At 41.3% G+C, this 23,023-nt stretch overlaps 1 protein-coding gene across 1 annotated transcript; it reads right to left on the minus strand.

The window, feature by feature from the left end:
- Positions 1–21,464: 21,464 nt before the first annotated feature.
- On the minus strand, positions 21,465–22,456 carry LOC114312409 (putative germin-like protein 2-1). The gene is made up of 2 exons (XM_028258634.2): positions 22,339–22,456; positions 21,465–22,081 (listed from the first exon to the last, which is right to left on the minus strand). The coding sequence occupies exons 1-2, from the start codon at positions 22,454–22,456 to the stop codon at positions 21,546–21,548; spliced, it is 654 nt and encodes a 217-aa protein (XP_028114435.2). The 3' UTR covers positions 21,465–21,545.
- Positions 22,457–23,023: the final 567 nt, after the last annotated feature.

The following is a 23,023-nucleotide window of genomic DNA, read 5'->3' on the forward strand; positions in this document are numbered from 1 at the left end:
CTAAATTTTGTAATAGGATTGTATTGGAGCAATTGACGGAACACACATCAAAGCATATATATTTTCTAGATAAGCAACCTCGTTTAATAAGTTGAAAGGGGCATCCGACCCAAAACATAATGGCCGTATGTGACTTTGATATGTGTTTCTCATTTTGCTTGCCAGGATGGGAAGGAAGTGCATACGATACTCGGATCTTCTTAGATACAATTAGGAATCCTAGTTATAATTTTCCAAAACCACAAGGAGGTATCTGTTTTATATTTGATTGCTACAGTAGATGCACCACACTCACATCTTCATATTTATTTTTACATTTATAATTGCTTACTTTAATTTCATTTTGAAATTTTAAAATAGATAAATTTTACTTGGTGGATGCTAGGTATCCAAACATGAAGGATATCTTACACCTTATAAATGAGAGATATAACATCTAGCTGAATTTGAACATGGTCAACCCCCCCTAAAATGCACAAGAAAAATTCAACAAAGCGCATTCATCAATTAGAAATGTAATAGAAAAAATGTTTGGGGTTTGGAAAGTACGATGGTCGATGATAAAGGACATCCTACCAAACTACAAGTGGTCGACCCAAGTCAAACTTGTTTGTGCAACAATGTCAATTCATAATTTCATTCGACGAAGTGAGTTCTGTGATATTGCATTTGATTCTTATGATAAATTTATGGATTATGTTCCTAATGAAGATGAAGGATCACAGTCTCAACAAGCACGCCATGGAAATCATGTTGAAGGTGATGACAATGAGATGGAAGTGAGGAGACATAATATTTATATGTCAATTTATAGACAAAATTAAGAGTTATCAAATATCTAGGAAGTTTTATTTTTATTTCGTTAATAGTAATTTATTATATTTTTATTGCAATGACATTTTTTTGTTCCCTTGTGAACTCAATATTAAAATAATAATAATAATAATAATAATAATAATAATAATTTGAGGTAATGTAAAATGTACCAATATAGGTACTAATTATATTAACTTTCATTAATGAAATAACTTTTTCAAAATTTAAAGTGAAGAAAATTATAAAATTACAATTTTTATGTTCATAAGGGCAAAAATGATAATTACACAGCAAAAAGATATTTTACAACTTATTTACCAAACACTTCCCTGGTGCTTAAATCCATAATCTCATAGTTGCATCAAACAGGTTACCAACTTATGTTCACAATTGTATAATCTATTAAGCTATAATTTATAATTATTTTTCCACAGCTCTACCAAACGGAGCCACAATCACAACCATTAGTTATTACTAGGGCTGCAAACGAACCGAACCGAGCCGAGCTTTGCTGAGCTCAAGCTCGCCTTGTTTACTTATCGACTTCGTTTATTGAGCTCGAGCTTGGTTAGATAAGAAACTGGGCTCAAGCTCGGCTCGTTAACATTAACGAAACTCGAGCTCAGCTCGATAATTTTTTTAAATATTATTGATATATTGATATATTATTTAATATAAAAATAATATATTTATTATATAATTTAAATAAAGATAAATGAGCCAAGCTTACGCGAGCTCGAGCTCGGCTCGTTTACTAAACAAGCCTAATAGTCGAGTTCGAGTTCACTCGTTTACAAAACGAACTGAGCTGAGCCGAGCTTATTCATAAACAATTCGGTTGATTTGCAGCCCTAGTTACTACTGGCACTCAAATATAACTCATTATAATAATAGTTGTAATCGTGCCAATAAAATGGTATATAAAGTGGTATAAGGAAGGGAAAGGTTACAATTTGCACTTGTAAATTGTAGGAAAAGTTATGATTTTTGAGAGAGAAGTTATGAATTTTTTCCTTTGTATGGTATAAGCTAAAATGTGATTTTTTTGGCTAAAATAGTCAAAAAAAGATAAAATAGGTTTTTTGGTCTAATAAGACAAAATGTCACATCTAAATCATAATCATTTCATTTTTTCTCTTACAAAAGTTAAAAAAATAAAAAAGCCTATCCCAAACGAGGCTTTTTAGCTTCAGCCAAAAAGTCAACCCACATCCCAAAGTATGATGAAAGTTATAATATTTGTGATGAAAATTATGAATTTTAGTTATGATATACACTTAAAGTTATACTTTTTTTAAGAGAAGTTATATATTTTGTCAAAAACAAAAAGTTATATTTTTGTGAGAAAAAAAAAATTTGTGACAAAAGTCGCACATTTTGTGAGAGAAACTATTATTATTATTATTATTATTATTATTATTTTGTGCATAAATTGCATATTATGTGCACCCAACAAGTGGTGCACATCATGGCATTCTCAAGTAAGAAAATAGTAAGGTCTTGTTTGGGAACATGTTTTTTTAGTAATTTTTTAATTTTTTGACTAAAATATGATGTAAAAAAAATTAATATGTTTGGGATGACTTTTTAATTTTTTACAAAAAGATGTACAAAAAGTAGAAAAAAAAAGAAGAAATCTTTGACTTTTTGGTATAAATTGTTGATTTTTTTAATTTTTTTAGTAACTTTTTGACTATTTGGTTAAAAAAGTCACTTATCATTATTGAAATGTGAATTCATTTCGTAAAGCCTCGTTTGGGAACACAAGATTTTAGAATAAAAGTCATAAAATCACTAAAAAAAAAAAAAAAAAAAAAAATTCAACAAATTATACAAAGAAAAGTCAAAAGTTCCATTTGGTTTAGTTTTTTAAAAGAGTTTTAAGTTTTGAGTTGTATTTTGAAATATGAGTTGTTGAAAAGGGTTTTAAAAAATGAAAATTGAAAATTTGTTTGATTTTAAGTTTTGAAAATAATTTTGGAATGATTTGTATTTTGTTTTTTTTATAGTTAAATAGATGAGTGAAAGAAAATTTAATTGATTGACGTGGATAATATGAAAGAATGAGAGAATAGAGAAAAAATGATTGATTGATTGATTTATTAATAATAATAAAAAAAAAAGGAGAGAGGAGAGAGAAAAAATAATTTTGAAAATTATTAAATCAAACTTGTTTTTTTTTTTTAATTTTTTGATCCAAATGTTAATTTAAAAACTAAACCAAACGGTACCAAAGATTTTTTTTTTCTTTTTCCTTTTTACTTTGTACATGTTTTTTTATAAGTCAAAAAGTCATTCTAAATATATTAAATTTTTTATCTTATATTTTAATTAAAAAATAAAAAAATTACTAAAATACTATAATTCCAAATGAGGCGAATTTGTTTACTAGTGGAAATGAAGTGCTGCAATAGTGACACCATAAAATAATTTAATTTCGAAGGTGTACGATGGATCGGGATTTTCAGGTTTTACGCGTAAAATCTTACTTTTAAACTTAATTATTTTAGTTAATTTTATATTTTACTATAAATTTGAGAGTTTTGACTTACCTACTATTATACTTTAACCTACCCAATCAATGCTTCCAATAAAATTATTAATCTGATATTTGGTTAAACAATTGAAGTACGGACTAATTATTTTAAACTTGACTATTAGTTAATATAGGATACATAATCCAACGGATTCGTAGTCTTAGGACTATTAGTCATGGGAATGCTAATCCAGTCCGCCCAAACAAACATGGCCTTATAGTAAGCATACAAGACTATCAGTAGCCGGGGTGAGCTGGTTGGACATTTTAATTTGAGCAAAATTTTATTTTAGTTTCATAGTTTTAATTTAAACTTTATATTTTTAAGGGTAAGTTACGAACTAATCCTATATGATGGATTTAATTATAAGTTTTTTGTACCTTGTTAAATCACCAATATGTCCTAAAATACTTATTTTATCACAATATATTTTAGGGCAATTGATAGGTGAAAAAATAAGCAGAACTTATTGGTAAATAAGTCAAGTAAATAGGACCAACCCATAAGTACACCTATTGTTAATTATCTTACAATGTTATCCTTTTGCATTGTTAAAATTTTCAACGAAAAAAAAAAAAATCATGTGCAAAATTACAGGAATCAAAGTGGAATTAAAAAAAATAAAATTATAAGGACTACTAGTATAATTTATTCTAGTAGTTTGTTTTAAACTTTACTTTGGATCCTCTAGTTTTACACGCAATCTTTTTTCGTTTCAAATTCTAATGGTAAGTGACGAAGGGAATATTTTATAATAAACTTGAAAGTATAGCATTCAAATTGTTTAAATTAAAATTACAAGATTAAAGTGACATTTCGCTTAAATTACGCGGATTAGTTTCTAAAATTATTCTAGAAATAGTTTATATTTTATTAAGTTCCTAAGCTTCCAAATAAAAAATTAAACGTCAACATTAACCTGTTAATTATTTGAGGATGTCTGGATTTCACTAGCATTTATAAAATGAAAATTATCTTCCCGGATTCAGCATCTAACGAGTAGGAAATGAGGTGGCGGCTGTGAGGGGCATAGCAATTATTGTTGTGTGGCTATATAAATTTATTTTGAGACTCATTTTAATAATTTAAATTGTTAACTTTTTAAAATATATCAAGTATAACATATTTGTAAAAAATCAAATTGATGAGATATTATTAACTATTTTATCAAATTGCATTTGTATTTATAAAAATAAATTACAAATGTGATTTAAAATATAAAATTGAATAGAAATGTGAATGAATGAAATGATTAACAATATTTAAGCTACTTTATTTTTTATAGGTATGTTCTACTTTACGTGAACAATTCAGATTATCAAAATCGACTCCGAAATAGGCCTATATAACTACACAACAGCGATGATTGTGCCCTAAGTACACCAGCCACCAATTTCCCTAAAGAGAGTATGGTTTCATATTTATTAGGACTTGGCAAACATCTAGTCAATTCGTCTAATCAAAGCTCAAATGGAAGGTTTCGATGTAACATGTAGGCAAATTAAGGTTTGGCAAATCCTAAAAAGTCATGTTACAGTCAATCGACGGATAAATAAGATTCTAGAACTTGACCTGACCACATGAAATTAGGTTTTTAATTAATTATTGATATAACAACAGCAACAATGCCCAATTTGATATACTTACATATTATTATATATTGTATTTATTTGTTAAAGCATTGAAAGTACTTTTTATTTCAGCCAAAAAAAAAAAAAAAAATGACACAATAGGCATACACATAAGCCCTTGTTTTTTTAAAACAAAAATAAAATTACATAAATAAAGAACAGGAAAAAAAAGTCCAAACTAGAAAGAAAAACAATGGAGAAAATAAGCCTAAAAGGGCCTAAAATAGTAAGGCCCAATCTGCCAACCTGATCTGCATAGGTGCTAATTCGCCAACCTACTCGGTCCATTTTGAAACGGTGTGTGGTTAGATGCGGATGTGATTTTCTGAATCCAATCTCATTCGGTCGTTTGGTGGATGACCACAATATATTAAAGAAGGTTGAATGACCACAATATATTAAAGAATAGTTGGGAGGTTCTTTACCATACTAGTTAAAAAACAAGAATCTTATCTAAAAATTGACCTATTTGAAAACCTTTTTTTTTTTTTTTAATTATTATTAATTTTTGAATGCTAGAACAAGAACACATTTGGTAACCATTTTTATTGACAAAAGACCATTAATAGCTTTCAAATTTTGGAAAATTTTGAAAACACAAGTATCTGTTTGGAAACAATTTTTCATTTCCCCTCCCTTTTCTATCAATCCCGGCCGTCCCTCCTCTGGTGACAATAATAGCTTTCAATTTTTCATTTCACATACAAAATTGAAGTTTTTCCTATCTATTAAATCTTAAATTATTAAAAATAATGAAATTATACAAAAGTTCATTAATTTGTTTACTGTCAAATAATAGAAATAAAAAAGAGATTATTGTTAGTACTTAAAAAAATTTGTAATCAAACAACTACAACCTAAGAATGATAAAAGATTAAAGCATGCCCAAAATGTTCTAAGCGCCGATGTTAGTTAAATTTAAAAAAAGAAAGAAAGCAAACACTGATATGTATAATAAAAGAATGATAACTGTAAAAGTATTGAAGTATACAAACTCCTAAATTCTCTTAGTAATGTCTGGAAAATAAATGAAAGACTAACAAATCAACTTTTTTTTGTACAAAATGAAATCTTGTGTTACTTGGCTTGGCTTCAACTCTCTTCATCTTAATCTAGTCGGAATATGAACAATTACATTTTTATTCACTTAGAAGGTCTTTGAAAGAACATCACTAGAAATTGCAAGTTTTGATCCAAAGACCGGATTCCCAATGGGGATGACATAGGTATTTTGGCTGCCTAGTGTTGCAATGGTTACTGTTAATGCTGTTCGTCCCAGTGAATGGATTAGGCAGGTCCAAGCTCCTCAAGCCCGCGTCCAAATGATCAAGCCCACCGGATAACCTGCAGGCAAGTTCAACGGGGAATGGGGTAGTCCCCCAGTGAACTCTCCGACGAGCAAGTAGGAAGAGAAGTAGAGCATATGGGAGAAGATTAGAGATAGAAAACTTAATCTTTTTCTTATCTACAACGTTCGCTTATATCCTTTAGTAATCATTTCGCTGTCCCTTCCGACCTGCTCTCCTTGCCGAAAGCCTATGCTGTAGCTTACCTTGCTCAGGGTAAGGGGGTCCTGTTCTGGCGGAGAGGTGTTGTCGTAATAAATGCTGTGATGGGCTGCGTTAATGGTGATGTGCAGTAGCAATAACTTTGCAGATCTTTGTCTGCTGATGTGGTTCGTCTTTCTCTTGCCGTGTGTCTGAATGTCATTGACTCTTTATGCCATGTTGGACTTCAGCTGTCCTGGACCTCGTCAGCTGGGTTATGCACTGGGCTTCAAGTGATGGGCCATAGGTGATTCATGGCCTTTATGGGCTTATACATGTCAGTAGTCCCCCATTCCCGAGTGCAGCTTCAGTCCAACGAAGGGAATATTAGTGACATAGATGAGTGTGTTAGGGATTGGCAGGTTAGAGGTCGACCGGAAGGGGTGATCGAGGGGGGGGAAGATGGGGGAGCCGACCGCGGTGGTTGGCCGAGCGGGAGGGCCGACCGCGGTGTTGGCCGAGTGGGAGGGCTGACCACGAGGAGGGGCGACCGTGGTGCTGGCCGACTGGGAGGGCCGACCGCGGCGTTTGGTCGAGCGGGACGGCGGACCACGAAGAGCGCTGGCCGAGTGGGAGGGCTGACCGCGGTGTTTGACCGAGCGGGAGGGCAGACCACGAGGAGGGCCGACTGCGGTGTTGGCCGAGTGGGAGGGCTGACCACGAGGAGGGCCGACCGCGGGGTTTGGCCGAGTGAGAGGGCTGACCTCGAGGAGGGGCGACTGCGGTGCAGGCCGACTGGGAGGGCCGACCGCGGTGTTTGGCTGAGCGGGAGGGCGGACCACAAGGAGGGCCGACCGCGGTGTTAGCCGAGTAGGAGGGCTGACCGCGGGGAGGGCCGACTGCGGTGTTTGACCAAGCGGGAGGGCGGACCACGAGGAGGGCCGACCGCGGTGTTGGCCGAGTGGGAGGGCTGACCACGAGGAGGGCCGACCGCGGGGTTTGGCCGAGTGGGAGAGCTGACCACGAGGAGGGCGACCGTGAAGGGTGAGGTGGAGGGACGTGGGGCTCGAGATGCGGCGGGTCACGTGGTGAGTTGAAGTGGAAAAGACAGGGTAAGGGGAGGACAATGGATCGTGGACGTACACGTGGCAACATCCCGTAGGGGGGAAGATTAGGCGTTGGATCAGAAATGAAACGGTAAGTTATTATGGGTGTTGAGGAGACAGTTTTGGCGAATGATTTTGAAAAGTTTTCAAACTGGCAGAAATTAATTGGGATCCTTGGATTACGGGCAAACCGTGGGCTTTTGGCATTATTCGATTCACCTACCTGTTTACAAAAAATCAAAATATTCCAAGGGTGGATTCCTTTGTTGCTCACAATACACCTCTGCAACACTTTTTCGATTTCCTTGTTCCAACCGCCGAAGCGATTCACAAACAAACCACAGAAATGGCCCAAGAAGGGAATGCGATTGTCAGGTTGGACCCGCTTGGATATGATGATGCTGTGGAGCTAGCGGTGCAGTATAGGACAGAGAGGGTGGGGGAGTCGGTGGTACGATCCCACGGTTCCACCATGATAACAGCTCTAAAGCCAATCAGCCAGGCGGAACCAGATCATTGGTACACGAAGGCTGACAAATCCACGATTACTGAGGCGGAGTTGGAGGCTATCCGCGAAAAATACCAGATCCCTGGGGAAGTGGAGTTATTGCTGCCGACGTCAACGGAAAGGCCGTCTGATGCTAGGCCAGGAGAGTTTTCCCTTTATGAGGAAGCTCTGAAGGGTGGACTGAGGTTGCCACTGCCACAAGTGGTGGTGGATGTGCTTAATCGTCTAGAGGTGGCACCGGGGCAACTAATGCCCAACGCATGGAAGATCTTGCTGGCCTGTGCAAGTGCGTGGCCGAAGGCAAATGGAGGGGAGGCCATGACGGTAGACGAATTCTTTGCGTGTTATAAGGCTTCAGGACAGCAGGAGACGTGGGTCACTCTGCAGGCAGCAGTGGGGAAGGGGTTGGTGGCGGGTCTGCCGTCGTCGATCAAGGGGTGGCGGCCACGATGGTTCTACGTATCTGCCAATGGGGGGCTTGGAGCGCGCACCATTTGGAAAGTACCCATCAGGTCTGTGGAGCTAAAACTGGGGCCAGCTGCGGAGGGGAGGATGAAGAGGGTGAAGGAGTGGAGGGAGAGAGAAAAGGCCAAATGGGACGAGCTCGTTCAGCCATCGGCATTGTTTGAGGCGGGGTTGGGACCAAAGCCAAGTAGTGGGAACCTCGACCGAGCAGAGTTGGAGGCGAGGAGAAGGGTTCAGGAGGCAGAGGATCAGGCCATTCTTGCTAAAGCCCAACAATTCAAAGAGTTCCAGGCCGACCGACCACCAAAACCGGTTGCGAGGGAGAGGATTCGACCTCGCCCCAAACCCTTGAGAGAGAAAAACTTGGGCGATTTTGTGCCGCGGCCGCACCCAACAGACTCTTTGAAGGAGAGGTCGTTGAAGGAGATGGAGACGTTGGGCGTGGGAAAGAAGAAGAAGAGAGTGAATCGGAGTGAGGAAGTGCCTGCCTAGAAGAGGAGAAGGGAGATGAGTGTGAAGGAAACCAGTGCGGCCGAGGGGTTTGAAGGGGGAGAAGTGGAGGGTGTCCCAGGAAAGGTAGGTGGCCCAGAAGTGGTGGATGTTTCCTCAGAGGGCATGGAAGTGGTGCCAGCGGTGGCGGCGATCGCCATCGGGGTCGCAAAGGCCGCCCCCGAAAGGCAAGTGGAGGACGAGGCTGCTGGCCCTGGGCCAAGGAGAGAGGAACAGCCCCAAGGGGGGCTTGCACCTCAAGAAGGAGGAATTGGTGTGACCACGGCGATCTACCATGCTCGTGCGGTGGCGGGGCGGCTGGAGGGAGAAGAAGGCCCAGCTAGGGCAGGGGCAGACCGTCTTGTAGGGATTGTAGAAGAGGCAGCCCTGTGCTCAGCCTCCAGATTCAACGAGGCTGAACTGCTAAGGGGGTTATACTCCGCTCAAATGGAGGTAACCACCTTAGCAGGGGCCCTGCTGAGGAAGGCGGGGGCTGCCAAACTCAAAGCAGATGAGGCCAAGGCTCAGCTTGCAAAGTTAAAGAAGAGGAGTGCAAGTTGGGAGAGTGCCCACACTGAGCTACCAGCGGTTAAGGCGGAGCTGGAGGACACACGCCGCCAGGTTGTGACGCTCGAGTTCTAACTTGCTGGCGAGCAGAAGAAGTTGGACGAGGCCCAAAGAGCCTACGCAGTTGCGGTCGAGCGACATGAAGAGGCTATGAGTAGTAATGAAGAGCTGATGAGGCAAAAAGATAAGGCTGATGGCAAAGTGGGCGATCTCCAGAAGGAACTGGAGGGCAAGCGCGCCAAGGCGGTGGAGGAGACAGGGAGGCTTCAGAGGGAGTTGGAAGTAGAGAGAGTGCAGGCGACGGCGGAGAAGGAGAGCCTGAAGAAGGAACTGGAGGCGGAGAAGGCAAAGGCGGCGTCGGAAAGGGCGACCTTGCAGAAAGAGCTAGACGAAGAGAGGGCAAAGGCAGCCTCTAAAAGGGCGGCTTATCCCAATCTGTGCGTCGCAACAGTGGAGCAATTCAAAGGGTCTACTGAATTTCAGACGGCGGTTGATGCCGCGGTCGCGAGTAGCCTGGCTGGGCAAGAATCTGGGGGGGGCTGGCCCATCGAGAACGATCGCTGGAGGCAAAACTAAAGCAGAAGTTATTGAGAGCTTCCAGCAGTATGACTTTTATAAGCACGAAATGGCTGAGTACTGGGACAGTGGCTGGAAGATGTTCAAACGTAGAGCTGAAGAGCTGTTTCCAGACTTAGACCTTAGTAGTGTAACGATTGGCGAAGACGATGTGGCCCAAACCCCCTTGGATGAGGGCATTGAAGAAGAAGACCTCTTCTCCAGCGAGGAGGAGTAACTGGGGAGGAAGGAGAAAAAGATACATTGTTGTTTTGTTTTGTTTTTTTTTTTTTTTTTTTTTTAATTGCTGTAATGAACTTTTGTACAAAGTTGTGAACGAATAAAATTTCAGTTGTGTTTGTTATTTGATTATTTCTGCTTGTGGATCTTAGATAAATGAGGCGTGGGCGAAGTGTGTGTAGAACTCCTTGTTAATAAGAGTGAAATTGAAGCTTGTAATAAGGACTCAATGCAGAGTGAAGTTAAGAATTCCATAATGCAGAGTGAAATTTTAAAATGTAATAAAATGATAGGCCTGAGAAAGTTGAATGTAATAAAATGATAAGAACGTCTTCGGATTTTGACTAAGCAAAGAGTGGTGTGAAGACTCAGACCTGGAATTGTGACTAAGTGTGTTAGTTAATTCCACAAGTATGAAGTTTTGGATGGGTGGTTTTGACCGAGCCCTACATGTTAGGTCTGGACGAGTGCTTCACGCTCAGTCTGGATGGAGCTTTTAGTGCTCGGCCTGGCAGAGGGTGTTAACGGTCGGACTGCCCGAGGCGGCTCATGCTCAGTCTGGATGAGGCTTTAAGTGCTCAGTCTGGCTGAGGCTTTAAGTGCTCTGTCTGGCTGAGGCTTTTAGTGCTCAGTCTGGCTGAGGCTATTAGTGCTTAGTCTGGCTGAGGCTTTAAGTGCTCTGTCTGGCAGAGGCTTTTAGTGCTCAGTCTGGCTGAGGCTTTAAGTGCTCTGTCTGGCAGAGGCTTTTAGTGCTCAGTCTGGCTGAGGCTTTTAGTGCTCTGTTTGGCAGAGGCTTTTAGTGCTCAGTCTGGCTGAGGCTTTTAGTGCTCTGTCTGGCAGAAGCTTTTAGGGCTCTGTCTGGCAGAGGCTTTTAGTGCTCAGTCTAGCTGAGGCTTTAAGTGTTCTGTCTGGCAGAGGCTTTTGCTCAGTCTGGCTGAGGCTTTTAGTGCTCTGTCTGGCAGAGGCTTTTAGTGCTCAGTCTGGCTGAGGCTTTTAATGCTGCAAATAAGAATGTTACTGAGACAATATATAGATAACTGATATATATAATCAAGGGGTTACATTGCGTGGGGGAATATCAAGAATGTGTGAATTTCCCGAAAACAAAATACAATAACTGAGCAATACAAAAATAGGAGCTTATTGAAAGTAACATTTAAGGTGTTCGGTGTTCCATGGGTAGGGGAGGTCTCGACCTTCCATGTCCTGAAGTCGGTAAGTGCCTGGTCGGGGTCGGGCTTTCACAATGTAAGGTCCCTCCCACTTGGCTGCCAATTTACCCTCAGTCGGATTTTTGGTAGCAAGAGTTGCTTCTCTCAAGACAAGATCCTCTACAGCGAACTCCCTCGGTCGGACCTTGCGGTTGTAGTGTGTTCTCATTTTCTGCTGGTATGAGGCCAATCGGACAGCGGTGGTCTCTCTGAGTTCTTCAATTAGGTCGAGGTCAGCCCGACGGAGTTCTTTGGTTAGTGCTGGATCCGGATGTGAAACCCTTGGAGTAGGCAAACCGACTTCTACTGGGATAACCGCCTCAGTGCCGTATGTTAAGCGGAAAAGGGTTTCCCAGTGAGAGTTCGAGCTGTAGTTCGATAAGCCCAGAGTACATTCGGTAGCTCCTCAGCCCAAAGTCCTTTAGCAGCTTCTAGCTTAGTTTTGATGATCTTCAGGAGAGAGCGGTTGGTGACCTCAACTTGGCCATTGGCCTGGGGATGGCCAGGGGATGAGAAACAAGGTTGAATCTGGAGGTCGGCACAGAATTTCCTGTACTTGGCGTTGTCAAATTGTTTACCGTTGTCGGAGATGATGGCCTGAGGAATGCCAAACCTGCAAACGATCGACTGCCAGATGAACTTGGTTGTGTTCCGTTCGGTGATGGTGGCAAGGGATTCTGCCTCTATCCACTTGGTGAAGTAATCAATGGCGACGATCGCGAACTTAGTCTGGCCTCGGCCAGTAGGGAGTGGACCGACCAAGTCGATCCCCCATTTGGCGAACGGACAAGGGTTGTAAAGTGTGATCAACTCTGTAGGGGGTGCATGGGGGATGTTGGCAAAACATTGACACTTATCACATTTGAGCACAAAATCGGTCGCATCGTGATTACGAGTGGGCTAGAAATAACCAGTACGAAGTATCTTGTGAGCTAGAGACTTGCCGCCCGAGTGATTGCCGCAGATTTCCTCATGAATTTCTTGCATCACATAAGTTGCTTGAGTTGGATTGAGGCACCGCAGATAGGGGCGTAAGAAACCACGTTTGTACAAGATGCCGTCGACAAGGATGTAATTGGACGATCGTGCCCTGACTTTGGCGGCTTGCTGGTGGTCATCTGGAAGTTCCCCTACTGTCAGAAATCGAAAGATGTCCGACGCCCAAGGGATGGGCTCATTTTGGAGGAATTGTACTTCATGCTGGTCGGGGGAAATGGCGGGGTGGGATAGGTATTTGAGGTGGACACCACTACTGAGGGCGGATTGGTCTGCGGAAGCCAGCTGGGCCATCTCATCTGCCTTAGAGTTCTCCGCCCGAGGAATGTGCTTGATGTGGAAGGTGTTGAAGAGGCGAACTAGGGGAAGTGCAAGATCCCTGTAAGTCCGTATTGTGCCCTCCTTGGCGTCGAATTCGCCCGTGATCTGTCCAACTATGAGCTGAGAGTCGCTGAGCACTCGGATGTGGCTGACACCAATGTCCTTGGCTAAGCGAAGGCCTGCTATCAGTGCCTCATATTCGGCCTCGTTGTTACTGGCCTCAAACAAGAAACGGAGCGCACATTTGAAATAACCACCCTCAGGGCTGGTGAGAATGAGGCCAGCCCCATTACCTTGCTTGCGGGATGATCCGTCGACGTTGAGAGTCCAAGAGTGAGGATCTTCTGGCTCGATTGGAGCTGGCAGGGGTGGAGAGGCAGTGGTTGGGGTAGGATTAGTGAATTCCAAGATGAAGTCGGCGATAGCCTGTCCCTTAATTGCTGTTCGAGGCCGGTAAGAGATGTCAAACTGGCTGAGTTCCACAGACTACTGCATAAGTTTGCCGGAAAGTTCTGGTTGCTGCATGACCTTCTTCAAGGGTTGGTCGGCGAAGACCACTATGGAATGGGCTTGGAAGTAAGGACGAAGTCGTCTGGAGGCGGTGACCAAGGCCAAGGATAATTTTTCTAACAGGGGGTAATTCTGCTCAGGTCCCCTGAGAGCCCGACTGATGTAGTAGACCGGCCGTTGGACAGAGTCGTCTTCCTTGATAAGAGCTGCACTGACGGCGGTGCTTGAGACGGCTAAATAGAGGAAGAGGGACTCGCCCGTAATCGCTTGTGAAAGGAGGGGTGGATTGGCCATGTACTGCTTTAACTGCTGAAAAGCCTCTTCAGATTCAGTTGTCCATTCAAAAGTTTGCCGAAGAACTTTGAAGAACGGTAGGCACTTATCTGTTACGCGGGAAATGAAACGGTTGAGGGCTACAACTCGGCCAGTGAGCCTTTGAACCTCCTTGACCGTCCTGGGTGACTGCATCTCGACCAAGGCCTTGATCTTTTCAGGGTTAGCTTCAATGCCCCGCTGACTGACCATAAAACCCAAGAACTTCCCGGATCCTATGCCGAAGGTGCACTTCTCTGGGTTGAGCTTCATTCGGTATTTGCGTAAGGTAGCGAAGGTCTCCCGCAGGTCGGTCAAATGGTCAGTGGAGAGTTTGCTCTTGACTAGCATGTCGTCAACGTATACTTCCATATTCCGGCCTATTTGGTGATGGAAGACGGCATTGACCAACCGTTGGTAGGTGGCCCCAGCGTTTTTCAATCTGAATGGCATTACTCGGTAATGGTAGGTACCTCGGTCGGTGATGAAGGATGTATGTTCCAGATCGGACGGGTGCATCAGGATTTGGTTGTAGCCAGAGAAAGCATCCATGAAGCTAAGCATTTGATGACCGGCCGTGGCGTCGACTAGCAGATCTATGCGGGGCAGAGGATAGTTGTCTTTGGGGCAAGCTCGGTTTAGGTCAGAGTAATCGACACAGAGTCGCCATTTGCCATTGTTCTTGCGGACGAGGACCACGTTTGACAACCATTTAGGGTAGTCGACATTTTTGATGAATTGGGCCTCAAGGAGTTTGTCGACCTCTGCGGCTATAAGAGTATTGCGCTCCGGATGAAAGATGCGCTGCTTCTGGCGGTAAGGTCGGAAATGAGGTTCAATGCTGTGGCGATGAGTTATGAAAGAAGGGTCGATGCCTGGCATATCTGAATGAGTCCAAGAAAATACATTATTGTGCTCGGTCAGAAGGGCAGTAAGGTCGGCCTTAGCTTGGGGGGATAGTTGGCTGCCGATCTTAGCAGTTTTCATTGGGTTGGTGGGATCGATGGGAATCTCAACGAGCTCCTCCACCTGTTCGCCTCTGACCAGCTCGTCCTCATCTCGGGCGTCAAGTCCTTCAATGATCATGGCCTCCTTCAGCTTGACTTCCTTGAGTGAGGCGATATAACATTCTCTGGCGATGGTCTGCTCTCCCCGTACTGTCCCGACCCCCTAGTCGGTGGGAAACTTTATGGCGAGGTGGTAGGTTGAAGTGATAGCTTGGAAAGCATTGAGGGCAGTGCGACCGAGGATGATATTGTAGGCAGAGGGACAGTCGACCATAAGGAAGGTGAGTAACTTGGTAGTCTGCCGTGGGTATTCGCCTATAGTGATGGGGAAGTCGATGGAGCCGATGAAGGTCACCTGGTCGCCAGTGAAACCGACCAAGGGGGTTTGGAGGGGGGACATGCTTTCCTCCCCAATTTTGAGCTGGCGGAAGCAACTGAGGAATATGATGTCTAACGAACTGCCGTTGTCGATGAGAACCCGTCTGACCTTATAGTTGGAGAGAAGGGCAGAAATGACGAGGAGGTCATCATGAGGATAACGGATGCCTGTACAATCAGCGTCCGTGAAGGTGATGGGCTCTGTCCACTGCTTGGGCTGCTTGGAAGGTCGGTCTACCGTGTCCACTACTTTGTCCGAGCCTTCTGAGCGGAGCGGGATGGTCCGCCACAAGCAAGGCCACCAGAGATGACTCAGATTTCACCAACTGGCGGAGGGGGATTACTTGGGGGCCGAGGCTGTTGTGCGAGGCGGTCATGGCCTTGGTCAGGTTGGGCTAGCTGCCGAGGTGGGGTACGTCAGCGGTTATTTCTGAGGGGCTCGGTTCTTTGCCTCTGTTGTGGGCGGGTGTCCGTGAACCGGCTGTGACGCCCTTGACGAATGAGGGTCTCGACCTGATCCTTGAGGTTGATGCAGTCATCAGTGTTGTGGCTGTGGTCCTGGTGGAAGCGACAATATTTGGACTGGTCTTTCCGGTTGGAAGGGGTCCGTGAAGGCAGGGGCCATTTGAGGGGGTAATCTCGTTGGATTTGGTGGAGGACTTGTTCCATGAGAGAATTGAGGGGCGTGTACCGCTCGAATCGACTGGGCGGTCGAGCCGGTGCCGACCGGTCAGTGCGAGGAGGTCGGTCGGGATATTGGGGCGTTTGGCTGTTATACTAGGTGTTTCTGGGTTCCGAGTCTTTTCTCTTTTCTCTGGGGGGTGGGTTTTTGGATATTGGATCTTGGCGAGCGGCTAGTGAATCTTCGGCATTCATATATTTCTGGGCTTTGGATAATAGGGTTGCCATGGAGGTCGGGGGGTTTTTGGAGAGGAAGAAGAGGAAATCGGACGATCGCAGCCCGGCCATGAAAGCCGTAAGGATGACCTTATCGTCATTCTCCGCTACTTGTAGGGCTTCGGTGTTGAAGCGGGTAACGAAGCTACGTAGCGACTCCCCCTCGGTCTGACAGATGTTGAGGAGTTGGGTTGCAGGGCGGCGTTGGAGCTGGGCTCCAATGAAATGGCTAAGGAAGGAGTCGCTGAGATGCTGGAAAGTGGAGACAGAGTCCGCTGGTAACTGACTGAAACACAGTCGGGCTGACCCCTTCAGTGTCACGGGGAAAGCCCGACACATGATCTCGTCAGGGAAGGCATGGAGGATCATGAGGGTACGGTAGGTCTCCAGATGGTCGACTGGGTCTGTTGTACCGTCAAAGGAGTCAATGGTGGGCATCTTGAACTTGGCGGGCAAAGGTTTGTCCCGGATGGAGGCAATAAATGGTGAATTTGCCGTGGTAGAGGGTTTATGCTGAATGTCCTGCATAACCCCTTGGAGTTGGAGCTTCATTGCTCGAAGCTCAGCGTCCCAGAGTGGAACGTGGTCCCCATGGTCAGTCAATAGAGGTTGGACGATGCTGGTCTCCCCTTCAAGGGCTGGTGCTACGACCGACGGGTGTGAGGGTGGTGGTGGTGGATTTATGTGTGGGTGAGGAGGTTGCAAACCTTCCAGGTTGGGTGGATGGAGTTGTGGAGCAGTATGGCTCGGGGTTCTTTCTTGGTTGGGGGGAATATCTGGAGGTGGTAGAGGAGAAATCGGAAGGTTCTTTTGGAGTAAAGCATTTATCAAGGCCTGGTTTTGCTCGGCCATGCGGTTGATGCTGTTGGTAAGCTTGATAAAGTACTGTGGTGGGTTGCTTGGATTGGGAGGGTCAACTTGATGGTCGGCAGCATTATTGTGAGAAGCCATGGATCTAGTCGTGACCATGCACTTTGACGAGTAGGAGAGAAAGGTTGTTGGAACGGGGCCTCCGGCGACAGTGAACACAACTGGCGCGAGGAGCAAAGCGTTTCCACAGACGGCGCCAACTGTTAATGCTGTTCGTCCCAGTGAATGGATCAGGCAGGTCCAAGCTCCTCAAGCCCGCGTCTAAATGATCAAGCCCACCGGATAACCTGCAGGCAAGTTCAACGGGGAATGGGGTAATCCCCCAGTGAACTCTCCGACGAGCAAGTTACGAAGAGAAGTAGAGTATATGGGAGAAGATTAGAGATAGAAAACTTAACCTTTTTCTTGTCTACAATGTTCGCTTATATCCTTTGGTAATCATTTCGCTGACCCTTCCGACCTGCTCTCCTTGCCGAAAGCCTATGCTGTAGCTTACCTTGCTTAGGGTAAGGGGGTCTTGTTCCGGCGGAAAGGTGTTGTCGTAATAAATGCTGTGATGGGCTGCATTAATGGTGATGTGTAGTGGCAATAATTTGCAGATCTTTGTCTGCTGATGTAGTTCGTCCTTCTCTTGCCGTGTGTCTGAATGTCATTGGCTCTTTATGCCATGTTGGACTCCAGCTGTCCTGGACCTCGTCAGCTGGGTTATGCACTGGGCTTCAACTGATGGGCCATAGGTGATTCATGGCCTTTATGGACTTATACATGTAAGTTACCTTATTACCAAGTCGAACATTGTACATAACAATCGAACTAGAAAAGGACAAGAGCCTCCAGGACCATGAAGACATCACTTTTAATATAGAACAAGTAGCTAAGTATTTTTGAAATAATTGGAACAACAAAAGACAAAGAAGTCAAATTGAGGGTAAAAACATAACTTTCTTGACAAATTCGGAACCCTCCCAAATTTGTTAGTCTGATTGGAAATGACATTTTAAATAGAAGTCATTGCCATAGTAAATTTTAACCAAATTCTTTCATTTAGGCCCTTAAATCAGTGAATTTGCCATTAAAAAAAAGAAAATTGTTTTAGCAATTTGGAAAGTCTTTTTTTTAGAGTCGTCAGTTTTGGTGTGTTTCTAATATTTTCTAGTATTAAAATTTGGGCTTTAACTCAAATTTGCTATTTTTGAGAATTTTTTGTTTTTTTTCATTTATTTTTGTGTCTAGCCAGGAACTAACCTAATTAATTGTTTCCGCGTTGAGTTAGGGCCCATATATTATAAATAACGATGTATGACATGTGACAAAATAACTTTTTTTTAGATATTATTCTACTTCACTTTAAGAATTCATTTTTTCTTTGTGTATTTGTCTAATAGAGCAATATCTAGGCTTATGTGATAATTTTAGCTTTGCCAACTCTTCTAAAGTACCTTTGCAAGCCCAAATATTAACCGTGTAATATTGATGGGCCTAGACCACCCATAAATTTACTAAATCATAAGAAGTATTTATTATGCCGCTTTTATGTTACAGCAAAATTGGTTGTGCACAAAAACAATATTTTGTTGACCAAATTTCATACAATACAAGGTAAGTTATGTTTTGTTTGACACTTTAAATTTAGAACATCTTTGGTCCAAAACCAAGCTGAAGGATGTATTCATCCCAAATTGTTACACAGTCCTATTACTAGAAAAACAAGAAGACACAATTCATCAAAAGAACAAACAATTAGCTGCAATGGATCCTGTAATATTAATAAATTTAAGAGAATCAAACAATATAAGTTTATAAAATTATTAAATAATATTTTTCTCTATAATTTTCAATGATCAGTAGCAGAGGCATAGAGGGCCCAGGGGGATCACGTGCCCCTTGGGTTTTGAAATTTTTTTTTCAAATATAAATAAAATATTTTAAATAAAAATATTATTTAGAATGAAATATCAATGACATTTTTAAAATTATGAGAATAATAATGGTTATTTTGATTGAAAATAAAGAGATTATGGTAAGTCATATTATTATCTATGAAAATTTCAATGTAATGGTGATGTCTATCATTATTGACATGTAAACATAATTAACCTTGATGAAGATATGAAATTTATTGGATTATTAGTTACATTTGATATGTGGAGTTCATCATCCATGTATTTATTTACTATTGGTTGGTGATATCACGTATCAATGATGTCGCGGTATTACTATTATATTGATTTTTTACTCAAATTTTATATAAAAAATTACTTTATCATTATATAATTTATTTTAAAACTCAAATCCATGACTTTATTTATTTATTATTTTTTTATATTATTCATGATACACTAGGTACAACTAATATGAGTTCTTTATTTATTTATTTATTTATATCTTTCTTGAAGTCAATAGTAAAAATTTATGTAAAATATTTTTATAAAAATTTTCATTATTGTAATTGATAAGTATTCTCTCTAATTTAATTTCTTGACTCCGCCAAATAAATTTTCTTTTATTTATACAATTTGATGGCCCAATTTCACTAAAGAAAAAGAATGGAAAAAGCATATGAATCCTTTATTCATGATCCACTTTGCTCATGGCATAAACAACACTTTAATAAGAAGCATATAAGTGAGTAACTTAAATTAATGCAACTGGATGTTGGATGCTTCCCCCAAAGTTTGAACCCAAACTTCCCTCTTGAAATCAGAGTTACAACTCCTTAAGCTGCACCCAAACCTAGATGTCAGATTTTTATTATTGGCAATCTCGTTTGGCAAAATTCTTTTCAGTTATAATTTTACTTGATCATTTATTTCAGTGAGGTTAGACCATCTCCAACGGTGCATCAAACCCAGAATCAGATTTGAAATTTGATGAAAAAGTCACTGTTTGTGTCTCCAATGGTTTTACCAAATTGATATCGAAATGAGAATAGAACAAAAGTTTCATCAAACTGAGGACAAGCTTCGGATTTCATCTTTTCACTGTGTTATACCGTTGGGGTGGGCCAACCGGTCAACCAACCGGATGTCCAGCCGGTTGACCCATCGGTCGACCGGTTCCCTTTCAAATAGGTAGGTTCAAATTAGTCAAAAAGGTTCAAACAGGTTATAAAAAAAAAAAATTTGCTTTACCGGTCGACCCTTCCCTTTTGATGCACGGTTGGAGCAAGCCATATCAGATTGAGAAAATTAGCTTTTTTTTACTCAAATTTGGTGAAAAATTTGGTTCACCGTTGGAGATGCTCTTATGAGTTTTAGATGCGAATTCAATCCGAATTGTGCTTTACAAAGATGTTTTAGAGGCTAATTCTTTCATGTTTGCTACTTTGCTGACTATGTCGGGGATCGAGCTGAAGTTTTCACTGACTGTAAAAGTACAAAGAAGTTGTATTTCTCACTCAAGCGACACTTTGGTGGCTCAAGCGAAGACACTTAGAAAAACACGCATTTTAGTCTCCACGCTCGGGCGACCTTCGCGGCTCAATTTTCTATAAATATGTGTTTCAGTCAGATTTTAGAGTTACGGCTTCCGGATCTTTTTTTTTTGGGCATTAGGGTTTTCTTCTGAAGTTTCTTTGCTTGTTTTTCTTTTGATATCTGTGAGAATTTAATCATGAATTGAGTAAATTATATCAAAAAGGTTTGTTTAGTTTGGTTTATTATAAAAAGAGAGAGAGTTGTTGTTTGGTGGATTCCGTGAAATTTGGGTCTGAAACTTTAGTGGATTTTGGAGTAGCTCATCGTTATGGATTTGACATCGGCGTTATGAATTCAACGTTGGGCAAGAAAATTCCGAGATGAAGATGAGACTGGAAGAGGCACAGAGTGGTCGGTTCGATTCGGGCATGGATTCGCTAGGTAATTGAAAGTATACTTGTGTAATTCCTTTATGTCTTTTTAGTGGATTGTTTTGTGGCTTTTGCCCGTGATTTTTTTATCACAATTAGAGGCGCTTCAATTGTGATTTTTTCACGTAAAATCGGTTTGTCGATTTGTCTTGATTGTTTGATTAGAATTGTTATTTATTGCTTAAAATTGATACATAATCACAAATTAATATCTAGGGAATTTTTAGATTTTTCACTAAATATTTTTTTTTTTTTGTTAAGCAAAGAAAACTTTATTTTTTTTTTGATCAGCAAAAGATAAAATTTATTGATGAACCAAAAGAAAATTACATCAATGACAATAGCGATGAGTGCAAAGAGCATCAAAGCGAAACAAACCAGTCCCAACTAGGTTGGCACCGATAAGACCGCCCTATCATCTGCTAGCACTCCAACAAAGTTGGAGAGAATCCAACCGCAAAGACAGAACAACCAACCAAAACAACACAGTGAGGCAAGAGACATACATCAACAAGGTAGAGTTGTTTTCAACAAGGCAAAGAAAACTTTATTGATGAAATGTAGCATACAAAGTAGGTGGATACATCAATAAAGGGGAGAAGACAGAGCTAACAGCAGCACTAGATTCTTTTATTAATATTCAAAAAATAATGAAAGAATAAAAAATCAACTTTTTTTTGGTACAAAGTAATATATCAACTTGCTGAACAGTAAACTACGACATAAAAATTCTAATATCTTGAAACAATTGGCTTACACATTTTTGTTATTGATTTATTACTTTGGGATGAATGTTTAGAACTTAGACTGCATACGAACTATTATATTCTCATCCACTTGAAAGGCCTTTGCAAGAAGATCACTAGGGATTGCAGGTTTTGACCCAAAGACCGCATTTGCAATGGTAATAACACCAGGATTTTGGCTACTTAGTGCTGCAATAGCTACTGCATTACCATATCCAACATTGCGCTGGAAATGGATAAGATTTACTGGGAACACAAATACATCACCCTTCTGAAGTACCTTCGTGATGAGATGATTTTCCAGGTTGGAGGTAACAAACCCTACTTGTAGGCTCCCTTCAAGGACAGTCAAAATTTCAGTGGCCCGAGGATGTGTGTGTGGAGGGTTAATTCCCCATGGTGCATAGTCAATGCGGACCATGGAGATGCCGAGAGTGTTAAGTCCTGGCAATTGCGCAACAGTTACTGGAGTCACCTTCGATCCAACTACATTTGATGTATTGCCTGCTAAGTGTAACCCGCTAAAGAAGAAATCATTGGCTTGTACAAGTTTCGGATCCTTACACACTAAACCATTCACTAGCACTACAGCCATAAGAAAAAGAAAAAGTTAGGCCCATAAATCTCCAGTACAATAATAAAAATGTTTAGACAAATGAACTAGTTTGGCTGTATTTATATATATATATACACATAATTCAAAAAAAAAAAACATTTTTTTCATATATATATATTTCAAAAATATTTCACAAGAGAAGATTTCTGTGTTTTCTGAAAAATCAAAAAAAAAAAAAAAAACAAATAGATGGAAAAATGCATTCAAACTTCAAAGAGTATAGTACATGTGCTATTATTGTCAGCAACACAAAAGTCTTGAAGAGGACTATTGTCAGATGCCAAAGCAACAGAACAAATTATAGCCAACAATAATCCAAATAACAAAACAAATTGAGATGCCATTTGGACACTAAAAAATCTTCTTGTTGAGTATGAAGCAATCTTGTTGAGATGAGAAATAAGTGACCACTCGGGCTGCTTATATATAGAGGTTGGATGGAGGGGAAAGAGAGAAAGAGAGAAAGAGAGAGGTAACCAGAGTTATAGCCGTCCTAACACCAATATGCACCAAATGATTTTTTATTTTTTATTTTTTTCTATTCGACAAAATAAAATATATTGATGAATTAAATGGTTCTAGTAATACAATAAAATTGCATCAATAGGAAAGATCTAGGAAAGAAGCATCATAGCTTAAGACATACATCCAACAAAGTTGGAAAATACATCAAGCCAAACAAATGATAAGCCAAACCGAATGAGCGTGTTGAAATGGTCAAAAATTCAGAATGTGTCTTTGGTGCCGGCGGATGATATGGCCGATAAAAAAAATGCTTGCTTTTAAGAATTTTGTGCTTGGGATTGTTAACTTGGAAAGGTTTAGGCTTCTGCACTGTATACTTAGGCACTATTTAATATTTCTTACAAAAGTGTATTTTTTTTTAAAAATTTTTAATTTTTTTTTTAAGT

Source organism: Camellia sinensis, chromosome 5 (assembly GCF_055761805.1).
Source record: "Camellia sinensis isolate YWXY chromosome 5, ASM5576180v1, whole genome shotgun sequence".
NCBI classification, from domain to species: domain Eukaryota; kingdom Viridiplantae; phylum Streptophyta; class Magnoliopsida; order Ericales; family Theaceae; genus Camellia; species Camellia sinensis.

Excerpts from the sequence above, each read along its gene's own strand:
- LOC114312409 (XM_028258634.2), bottom strand. The coding sequence starts at position 22,456 with ATGGCATCTCAATTTGTTTTGTTATTTGGATTATTGTTGGCTATAATT. Across the intron at positions 22,082-22,338 it reads TGCTGACAATAATAGCACAT|TGCTAGTGAATGGTTTAGTG; the intron begins GTACTATACTCT and ends TTATGGCTGTAG.